This window comes from Apaloderma vittatum, unplaced genomic scaffold (assembly GCF_000703405.1).
Source record: "Apaloderma vittatum isolate BGI_N311 unplaced genomic scaffold, ASM70340v1 scaffold29155, whole genome shotgun sequence".
NCBI lineage: Eukaryota > Metazoa > Chordata > Aves > Trogoniformes > Trogonidae > Apaloderma > Apaloderma vittatum.
This window is the reverse complement of record NW_009715923.1, coordinates 30,774-42,166: the sequence shown is the minus strand read 5'-3', so window position 1 is coordinate 42,166 and position 11,393 is coordinate 30,774. Positions and strand designations below refer to the sequence as shown.

The 11,393-nt window shown below is 51.7% G+C and overlaps 1 protein-coding gene across 1 annotated transcript in view; it reads right to left on the bottom strand.

Annotated features, from left to right (window-relative positions):
* Nucleotides 1–2,401: 2,401 nt before the first annotated feature.
* Nucleotides 2,402–11,393, bottom strand: part of EDA (ectodysplasin A) — a gene marked incomplete at its 5' end in the record, with an annotated part of 22,251 nt that continues 13,259 nt past the window's right edge. The window contains 6 exons of the mRNA XM_009869342.1: nt 2,402–2,653; nt 4,567–4,697; nt 6,894–6,945; nt 7,344–7,378; nt 8,390–8,569; nt 10,364–10,393. Coding sequence (XP_009867644.1) covers nt 2,402–2,653; nt 4,567–4,697; nt 6,894–6,945; nt 7,344–7,378; nt 8,390–8,569; nt 10,364–10,393 — 680 coding nt within the window. The remainder of the gene's footprint in view (nt 2,654–4,566; nt 4,698–6,893; nt 6,946–7,343; nt 7,379–8,389; nt 8,570–10,363; nt 10,394–11,393) is intronic.

Here is an 11,393-nt window from a genome sequence, read left to right as displayed (position 1 = left end):
TCTTCCAGCTTCCAACTTGTTGCTAGAGAGGCAGTCTCTGCTCTCCAGCTCCAGGTCTCCAAGACAAGCATCAAGATGAGCTCATTGACCCCGTCCAGGGCAGAAATCGCTCCGTTCTGCTTTCCCCCCGCCAGGGAGGGAACCCGACAGCGATGCCACGGGGCTTCCACGGGGAGCAGCAGCTCTTCCTCCGCCTCCTCCCACCCGCAGCCGTAGTCGGGAGCAAATCGCAGACCCTGCCGGTGGGGGACAAAGAATGCAAACTCCGTCCATCGGGTTTTTTTATGCGTTATTTATGCTTGCCCCTGAGTCTTGCTGTCCGGGCTGTATTCTAAAGCAATTCTGTTAATGATTTGCTTAATGTTCTCACTACACGCAGCTGTCCCGATTCATTCTTCTCAGAGGAACATGTCCTCCCTAATCCATTTTAAAGGAAATAAACCACAAAGACTAGTTAAGTGCCCCTAAGGCTTCGCGAGTCCAACATGTGAAGGCTAGAAAGGAGGAGAACATATTGAAAAAGAAATAGCAGGCCATTTTTCATGCAGTTATTTTACAAACTGCACGGCTCCTGTGAATAGCGAGGCCGTAGCCAAAGCCGGGTGCCCCCAAGAAATATTTATCTCCCAATAACTGCAATACTTGGCAAGTGAGATCACTCGCTACGGATGGGGGAAAGGCCACGGAGCCAAGAATGCTTCAGCCAGGGTGGACCCTGCTGCGGTCAGACCGGGCGCTCCAGCGCGGTGCCCAGACACGTCTCACCCCGCAGGTGACCAGGGCTCGGCTCGGTGACCACCATCACCTCTGCCTGGAGATGGAGGTCACCGCCCAGATGTCGGCACAGGACTCGTCCCGTTAGGCTTCACTACCCTCTTTAAAGAAAAAAACACACTCTGGAAAAAAACCCAACCAAACCACCAAACAACCCAATGCGACCAAGCGGCGACACAAAAGAGCAATTAGCGCTTCACCGTCTTCCTCAGCTCGAGCGCATCGTATAGCTTTAGGTCTCCCCAGTGGAGGGGAGGTAACGGGAGAGAGTTGCTCAAGAAGCCAAAAGAAACAATAGCGTCCCGGCTCTTCTGTTAGTCACCAGAAATCGAGTTATGACTAGACTCAGCAGGGCTCAGAGAAAAGAAAAAGTGGTGACTTCATGCTGGATCAGACTCTTGAAATACAAATGGTTTTTTGCTAGAGACTCCATCACCACTTATTAGAGTGTTTTAGGTAGGAGGGTGCCAAAAGCAAAGGGGTGTGAGGGGGAGGAAGGATAAAAACCACATCTAAAAGCAGGACGGTTGCTATTAAAACAGAAAAAAAAAATCTAAAAATTCCTGTTTGAATATTTTATTCTTAAACATGACAAACTTCTTCAGAGTGTTTTCACAAGTACTTGTGTCTGCTCTACGTGGCTCTCAGTGAAGCCTGTAGAAATGTGTTCTGCTTTGCAAAATATTAATTAAAAAGACCCAAAAAAAAAAAAAACCAAAACCAAAACCAAACCCCACCAAAACAACAACAAAAAAAAGAACCACCCCAACAAAACACAACTTGCTGTAACAGCAGCAGTACTTTAAGGCAGCCCCCGTTGGGGCAAGGTACACCCTGGGGTAATGGCAGGAGCTGAAAGGAGCGGAGGCGCTGGGACCGGTAATCGGCATTTTCCTTTGGGACTGGTTTGGGGTGATTTCTGGAATGTGGAGGCCGTTTCCTACCGGCTAAGCCTGCTCTATGAAGTCCTGGTCTTCCTCTCGCACTGACTGCTTCGGCAGCTCTAGGGAGAGGCGCTTCGCCGCCGCCTTCGCTCGCTCTCCTGAGGACGAATGGAAACACCACCAACCCCGTCTTGTTCACCTCCCCTCGCGCCCCACAGCCGTTCCAGTTGCAACTGGGAAGGCAGAAAACCAGAACCCCCCCTCGTTTCTTTTTCCTGTTTCTCGCTCTCGTTAGCGTGCAGAAGGAGGAGTGCCCAGGTAGGACAATTTGGACATTTACGGTCTGTCTTCTCCTGCTCCCGCCTGGGATGCTCTTGCTAGTGCAACATGAAAGCAGAGACCCACACCACTCTCGACAAGCCTCGTGTGAAGATCACAGAGCAGAGTATCAGTGCAGTAATACTTGAAATACTGAGACAAGGCAGACGCCACGGCCCTCCTTCCTCACAACGCTTTTTCAACTAGCTTTTTTTTTTTTTTTTTTTTTTTTTAAAGTGTGATCCAAGTCTCCATGCAAGTCACAGAAGGCAATCGCGCTTCCTGCATTCACATATAGGAATAAATAGCTCTGGATCAGTTTTCTTTATGGCCGGATTACAGAACCCCCTGAAATACTGATACGCTTATGAACAGCAGCACTGTGCAGTTCCGCGAGTCTCCTTGGACCGGGTGCCAAGTTCATCTTAGGATGCCGGCGCATCTCCGAGGCGTATGGCCCCAAAGAAAGTTGTGTGCTTGCTCATGTTGATGGAGATGTCGGCATGGACCATCTTCACAGCGATCTTCTGCCTGGCCTTGAGGAGGCAGACCCCGGCTGTGTAGCAGGTATTGAAGTTGGTCTTGCCGGTCTCAATACTCCGAGTGCATTGCAGAAAGGGCTTCTCGTCCACCACCACCTCATAGCTGGCAAAATCTGTGAAGTTTATGTAGTATACCTGATGTGAAGCAGGAAGAAGAAAGGTATTAGGGAGCGTATGTGCGCCCGGGGAACAAGTCCGCGCTCCTTTCGGCGTGTACAGAGACACTCCCTCCGCGAACGATCCCTTCCCGGGACGCCTGCGCTCACGAGAGGTTGGCTTGTTCCCGGCAGGAGGAACCCCAAGCCAACCCCACGCGAGGAAGCTCCGATTCCACTTGACGTGAACACAAGCATGCAAGCGCCCGCCAATCCACGTGTCTACGGCTGAGCTATGCCTCCTCGCTTTAGACCCTGCTTATTACAGGAAAAATTACAAACCTGTGCCGGCCTCATTACAAGAACGCGTGGGCGACCCTCTCTGCTACGAGCAGCTTTTCATCCGACAGACAGACAGAAATAGTTTAACTCAAGTCCTCTTGCACTTACCTTGCCAGTCCTGCTCTCTGGGTCCCATGAGCCTCCTTTAGTGCTGGCATCAAAAATGCCCTAAGGTGTACTGGGAGTTGCCTTCCTTGCAATTGGGCTCGAGGTGCTTTCAAAGGCATAAGCTCTCCCAACCTCCAGGGAAGTGAATGACCTTACAGGGTTTGCACTGACTTAACTCTTCGAGCTCACGCCTGAGTCCCCGTGACTTCGCTACTCGTTACTCAACCATCTCCCAGGCGCTGATTCTGAAGAACTGCCTGAGGAAGACTCACCCAAGGAGAAGACAGTCCCAGGGAGCGGGACAGAAGACACTTGGCCAGTTCGGGTGCATCTGCTAGTTCTTCTTAGCCTACACCCTGCGACCACAGAAGCTACACAGGACTGAGTCCCCTTTCCCTTGATGGACCACAAAGGACCGAGGCTTCAGAGGCTCAACTTTGTGGCCCGAAATTAGCACGGAGCGCTCAGGAAGCAATTATGCTTTGACCCACACGGAGTTATTTTTCCTGTCCTCACCCAAACCAAGCAGCTAACCAGGAAGAACACCTAACGTGGCCTCCACAGCCCACGTCATCCGACTTGGTACGGTCCCTGTGGGGCCAACTAAATAGGATCACAGAATCAAGAGGATCTTCAGAGGTCCCTTCCAGCCCCTACCACTCTGTGATCCCGTGCTGCTGTGTATCGCGGGACCGTTTAGGTTGGACAAGACCTTTAAGATCACTGAGTCCAACCGCTGACCTAGTGAACAGAGGCAAATCGTGAGCGGGAGGCAGTACGAGAAGCCTGGAGCAAGGTGGAAGTTGCTTAGCTGTGGCTGTCACACAGAAACCCGCTTGTTAGCTAAAACCTGCCCCAGAACGTGGCCGGTTTTCCAGGGGCAGGTGGGTGGACACCCTGCACGCTCTGGAAGCCCACCTCCTGCCTCTTGAACAGGGAGAGGAAACGATGCCTCAATCAGCTGTATCACGATACAGCAATTTATTGCCTTGCTCAGCCCTTTTTAACAGAAGCGGGTCCGTACGTCCATCCTCGGTACCAACTAACGCAGCAGCCGAGCGGCTGCTGGCGCGTCGCCTCGGCCTGAAGCTACACGAAGAATGTGGAGGCAAAAAAAGGAGTTACCAGGGCTGGAGTTTGGCCAAGCCACGCGGGGCCGGCAGTCCTACACTTACAGAATGAGCTCACGGGTTGTCGGGGGTTTGGTTTGACAGAGCCTGGCACCCCTCGCTCTGCAGGGAGGGGGCGAACGACTACACGGAGGGGTAACATCTCGGTCGGGCGCCCGCGTTTTGGGAACTAATCCCTGGCAGCCGGTGCGACAGGCGATTCGGGGAACGCTCCCGTCCTCCTCCGACCCACACACATCTCCTGGAGCACGAAGCGGTTAAAAATACATACAGGTTTCTTGGCATCGGGTAGATGTCTGGAGCCCTCTCGTGGTTCATGCAAAGGCTTCCAGCGGAACACAAGAATAGGAGTTAGGCCTAGGACCGTACTCACTTCTACCTGACTATAGATGAAGTATGTGCCGTCCACCAGTACCTCCAGCTCCCCGCTGCGGGCATGCAGCTTAAACACCTTGGGGTTCATAGTGATGCGAGACCAGTCATTGAGGACTCCACCTGAAAGATCTCAGTATGAGAAAACGGCAGTCACTCAGTACCCGTCAGGATGAAAAGCGCAGGAGCACAGAAATACAGTGACATTGCAAGGGTTCCTACGGCAACGGCTGGCGCCGGCTCAAGCGGAGAAGTCAAGGAACTCAGTGAGAAAATCCCAGAATTAAAAGGACTGCGGGGCGTTAGTTGGGACTCCTCTCTATGGCTCTAACTGCGCTGTTGCTGCTGGCGGACGCCCCTTTCGCTCAGCGCACAGCACAACTCATCGCCATCTCTACTGGTCCTCGTCAGGTTTTTCCCAGGTTTTCTTAACCCACTCGAGGGGCCAGAGGCCGACTTTTCACGCTGCCTCTGTATGTTCAGCCACAGATCCCAAAGGACTTATAACAGCGCTTCTGAATTCGGGCGCCTCCTGAGGAGCATCTGCTCGTGGCCCTTGTAAAAGCTTTGTTCCTGGTGACTTCCCTGGCACCACGGAAGGACTCCGTAGGTTCCAATTACTCCAAGAAAGACCCTCAACCGACATCACCCAGCTGTTAAACCTCTTCCTCTACTTCCCATCTCATTTAGTCCCCTCCCCACCCACCCAGCTATCCACTGACGCTTCAACAGACACTACGCTGAAGACCACGTCAACTGTAAAAGCTTTGTTCCTGGTGACTTCCCTGGCACCACGGAAGGACTCCGTAGGTTCCAATTACTCCAAGAAAGACCCTCAACCGACATCACCCAGCTGTTAAACCTCTTCCTCTACTTCCCATCTCATTTAGTCCCCTCCCCACCCACCCAGCTATCCACTGACGCTTCAACAGACAGTACGCTGAAGACCACGTCAACAGCCACGTCCTTGAGGACCACAGCAAGGCTGGTGACTCCTGTCCTGAAGGGAGTGGGACTGGATGTGGCCAATTTGCCTGCCCCCACCCCCCAGTGCTGCTGGGCTGGAGGATGTTCTCAGCAGAAGTGTCCTCATACAGCTTCACCCTAGAAGAAAACTAGTCCTTGCAGCAAAGGAGACAATGGTATTGTGGAAAAAATCACATGCAACTACAGGGCTACACCAGTGCAACTTAGGGTTACGCAATGGATTTTAATTCTGGTGTTCCTTGACTTCAACATTCTTGACTTTGTAAGTAGCAGCCTTTTAACAAACGCTTCGTCATGACGTTTCCTTGGTTTTCGAAAGCCAAAATAACAACAAAGTAGGAAATCGCATCACGTCACACTGCGTTAACCCCTAGCTGAGCTCCTCAACACCTTCAGGGATTCATGGATCCACCACCCAGACCCTCTGGCATCGGAATAACCCACAACGTGAGCAGACCCCTGCTCTCTGGATGGGCTGACAGGAGGACACCCACGAGCCCAGAGCGGAGCTGGTTCTCTGTGGGTGCCTCGGTGTTATCAAACCCGACTCCTTTTCCTCCCAGCTCCCATCATCTGCTCCCAGCTCCCCCCCCCAGCCACGAGCCAGCCGCCCCGCGTTTTTCCCTCGGCTGGACAGCGCGGATGGCTCGCGGCGTCGCTTTGTTCCCGAGCAGCGGGGAAGGACGCTCGCGGGGCAGCTCCCACTCGTGCAGGGAGCAGCGTACGCTCTGTGAGCTTCCAGGCTTCCCAGGAACAAGAGGGAGAATTACTTCTTGAGCGCAAGCAGAACAGCGTCTTCTCCCTCACGTTGCTCTTGGGAAGGGCCAGTTGCCTTTTCATCCCCCTGCCCCGACGTCAGCCATGAGAAATCTCAGCTCCCACGGCTCCGCGGGGGAAAAAAAAGAGAAATCTCTTGTCCTCCCCACCTCTGTGCCCTCCCCTGCCACAGATTCCTGGGAAAACTGGAGGAAAACCAGCACAGGCTAACGGGGCTGAGGCAGGAGAAGGACAGACCAAGGGCTTAAAATGGGGAAGAGGAGGGAAACTGGTGGTGCAACAGCACGTTGGACGACACGTATCTGGGGGTGAAGGAGAAGGGATGTTTGGCGGGACAGAATTTTGGGGATGTACAGGATAGGGATAACTGGGAGATAAACAACCTGGGGAAAGGGGATGGAGACTTGACAGGAGGCACCTCTAAGGGGGTCTGGGCAGGAGAATCAGACTGTTTCCAACATCAGGGACAATGAGGGACCCAGGGGACGGGCTCGGGTGCAGATACGTGGCTACGGGCGCGGGACGGGCTCTTTTCAGTAAGTGCTGCTATCGTGAGATCCTTACCATTCTTCACTTGGATCGCCGAGCCTTGCCCTTGGAGGTGGACCACAGCGGGCTGCAAACGAGATCACGGGGATTTAAAATTAACGGGAAACACCGCGCCGCGTTACGGTCACCTCATAACCCCCCTCCCCAGCACTGGTGACCAGCACAGAGGCATGATTGCACCCCAAAATAATTAATGCTTTTCATAAATGTAAAAAAATAAGATCAGATCAGCCGACGACAACACGTTTAAGGGTGGGAGAAGGGGTGGGAAGCCCAAGCCGGATTCACGTGGCTTTCTTTTGAGCAATCAAACGGGTGAGCTCGGGCAGTGCTGCTGTGGTTTAGCACACACAGGAAGGGCTGTTTTGGTGGTTTTTTCCCAGAGCTATACCATCAAACACAGCACTAACAAACATAGCCAGTAACGTTCACAAAAATCCAGCCCTTGACAGACGATCAACCCACCTGGATGTCTCTGGAACCGGCCTTGTCTGTGGCACCTGCAAAACGCAATTTTCACATCACTGAAGAAGAAGCTTGGAAGAGCTGCAGTAAATACTCCTATAAATGAAACTTCTCTTACCCCCTAATAACCACTAAACCCCCATTTTGAACAGTAAAAGGACAGTACCAGCGGTGTGGGGTGTAGCTTAACCTATGTAAAAAAGAGCCACCTGACTTTTTGCTGGTTTATTCCTACATTTCTGCGCTAAACGTCATCAGAACTCCCCGCCGCCGTCACTCAACCAGTTTCCACTAGAAGGACAAATTGCACAACCCTTTTCCTGACCGGCGGAGGCAAGAAAGCCTCTTGGCAGCCCAGATGACAAGCTGCCCCCTGCAGTAACTCAGGTCATTCATTGCATTCAGGCTACACGCTGAAATTTCTTTTCTCCGAGAGCCAAATCCCTATTAAGGAGGAGATGCTTGTGGGCAGAGCTCTGGAGTGCTAAGGACCTCCTGCTGCTCCCGGGCTCTGCTTCGGCAATTTCTGAGATAGCAACTGAGAAGCCGACCAAGTTTTCCTTTGAGAGCCGTGCAAGCTATAGGGAAATAGTCCTGATTCATCCAAAGATGGCTTTTCTAATATTAAGCTGTTCATACATATAGATATAGACATGGATATAGATATAAAGACACTAATGTCGATTTCCACTAATCCGCATTTTAAAGGGTTATTAAATCCAGGAATTTTGGCAAAAGAATTGGCATGTGACGCTGAGGAGAAACAATACGCTGTGGATAGAAACAAAGAAAAACGAAACCAAGGACTGCAGGAGGAAGAAAAAAAACGTATTTTCATCTGGCCGGGATGGGAGGCAAGCTGCCTTGATTGCTGGGCTAAATCCTGGTCCGGTGCAAAGCCAGGCTTTGGGTCACTTTAATCAGATCTAAGGCAAACACGGAGCCGCCAAAGAGCAACCAAGGCTCTGCAGGTCTCCACAGCGGTGGTGGTGGTGGCACCCCCCGTGTCCCCCCTCTCCCAGCGCGCAGAGGTTCTGAGCAGTTACCTGAGGGACCCTGCAGTCCAGGGGGTCCCTGAGGACCCGGAGGGCCAGGGGGGCCGGGCGGTCCCATGACAGTTGGGCCGGGGATTCTCGGGCTGCCAGGTATGCCGGGGGGACCCTGGGGCCCGGGAGGACCTGGTGGCCCTTGGGGACCGTTGGGTCCTGGCGGACCAGCCTTCTTCCCTGGAAAACAGAAGGTCAAACGTCAGCTTCTCCACATGCTGAGCGCGGGAGGGTCTTCTAACTACAGGAAAGCCCTGGGAACCAGGAGAGCAGAAGACAAGGGGTGGCCGGTCGCACCCCAACAGCAAGGGCAGGATGCTCCTGCTGCCCAGCTGCATGTGGCAACGCGGTGAAAGCAGGAGTATCAAAAGCAGAGAACCGCTCGGCGGTTTCTCCATTTTTTCACAGAAAACAGGTGCAACCTTTTCTACCTGCTGCCTACACATGTGTTCTGTAGGATCCCCACGGCTCGGTCTCCTCTCCGAGGGAGAGAGGTGCCTCCAGAGGGCAGTTCAGAGCTGAGCTTCAGCATCTCTCCATCTGCTGAGCACCGAGGGCCACGGATGCAGGAGGCATCCTCAAAGGGATGGATGCGGGAGGCATCCTCAAAGGGATGGATGCGGGAGGCATCTCTGAGCTGAGGGATGCAGGAGGCACCTCCGAGCTGAGGGATGCAGGAGGCATCTCTGAGCTGAGAGATGCAGGAGGCACGATGCGAGACAGAATTAAACACTTTTTGAAATGACTGCAGCAGTCAGGATACGAGAGAATGGTTATCAGAATGGTTTCTGAGTACATTTATGTAGTTGTTTATCTCCTCAATCTCCATCTCTGACACGGAAGAAAAGTATAAGGAAAAACCTGTCTGTTTGAGTCAGCACAGAAGTGGAAATCTCTAGACAGCCACTGGCCATGAACCAGGACATGTGGAAACCAGCGTCGGGCAACCGCGTGGTTTAGTTTCAATGTGCAGAAAACTAAGTTAAAGCAAGCACGGGCGATGAAAGTCATACTGGTATCCTCCAAACGCAGGGCACAAGCTGAAGGGGACAGCTCGTTCCCAGCAGGATTTCTGCCCAGATTAGGAGCCGCGCCTTCCAATCCGAGCTGGCCACGAGCCCGCCTCCCTCTAACCCAGCAATTCTCCTCCTCAGGAGAAAATTAACACCCTGCATCGAACCCCTTCCTAAAGCAAACTTATTAAATTCTTTTCGCTCGCATCTCCTCCGATCCGGGCCCATCCCGTGCGGCAAGAAGTCAGGAATCCTGCTGCCGGCTCTCCGGGCTTTCCTTCCCAGGAGGGACGCGCGGTGCAGCTGGTTTAACTCATCTGCCTCCAAAATCTGCTCTGCTACCAGCCGGGCTGCTAGTTCAGCGCTACAACAACTGCACATCGTCCCGATGCCGTGCAGGGACACTGATGTTCTGTGTGTGGGACCTCGCTTCTTAAAAAAATGCAAATAAAAAATGAGATGTTCGGGAATGCTCTCGATTCATCTCCTTAACCTCCAGTCACCCCCGTCCCAGCGTGCTGAGTCTCCGTCTTTACCCCCGTGCAAAAGACAGCTCGGAAACTCAACCAGCAAATTTTCCCCAACAATAAGCTCTGACTCTTAAAAAAACCTAAAAATCAGATGTGACAATACCATAAAATTAAGCTGTTTTATACAGAGCCACAGCTGTATATAATACAAGCTTCTCCAGACCTGCTCCGAATACCACAGTCATCATTTGTTATTAGTTGGGCTGATTTAACATGGGTTTGGGGTTTCAGAGTTTTGCTAGGACAAACTTCTCCAACATAAAATTTTATGCTGCTTTGGAGGGTAAGTATAAACTAAGTTTCCAACTGTGGGCTGCCTCAACCTCTCAGCCATAGATGTGGAGTTTGTACCCAAGGATTAAAAACCATCTGAAGTGCTCTGGAAGCAGCTCAGACAGGCAGAGGGAAAGTAAAGTAAAAGTCAAACTTACCCTTTTTCTTGTTTTTAACTGAACTTGGACCTAGAAAGAGAAAAAAACCAGAAAACTCGTGAAATTCTACTGAGACCCAAACCTGCTTTCCCCTCTCCCGAATGAGCAACCTGTGATTAGAAGAAAATTCGCCTGACCCAGCTCTCAGCTGAGAGTAAGAACCCGAATAATTGCGACCCAAGCTGCTTCAAAATAACAATAAATTACTAAAAAATACAAAAGCAAAGAATTAGTATGAACCAGCTTATTGAAGCAATACACACCTCCCCGGCAAGAAGTGAAAATAGTTATAGTGAAGCTGAGAAACCGCACGAGGTTTAAAGCTGAAGGGTGAAACACGTTCCGTCAATTAATTAATCATCGATGGGAACGAACTGCAAAAATCTCCGAACATTCCCTCGGGGTTTATCAGCGAGATCCCTCTAAAAAGTGGTTTAAGCACCACTGAAGATTGAAATCACCTTTAAACTGAGATACCTTCTCATCTGACGCACCGGCGGGTTACGAATATTTTCAGCGAAAATGGGCGGCATAATTGAAAAAAACCCAAAACACGCAACCCCAAACCAAACAACAAAAACCAAAAACGAAAAAACCAACCCAACCCAGCACGGCGAAGGCGTATGTGTCTCTTCAGACCTCGGAGTCACGAGAGTTTATTTCATGTTATATATATCACACCATTAGCGCCATAACCAGAGTGAAAGTACAAATAGCTGCGGCGAGCCAGACACATTGGGGCTGGATGGAACCAATTAGCTTCAAAGATGAATGGGAGGAATGAGAACCACATGCGACGTCAATGTTCGCAGTCCATATTACAACGCGCGCATCTGTTCCAGGCACGGCAGAGAGAGATGTTACGGCCGGGCAAGTGAATCTCCTGACAAAACACAAAAATACTTCTGACACGAAAGAGGGGAGGCGGGGGAAAACCAACCCAAAAACCCCACGACGCAGCATTATTAGCCCTGGGAGCTTCTCAGCGCTGGGGTTTGTGTCTGTTTTGTCTCCCCAGAGGAGGGGGGGG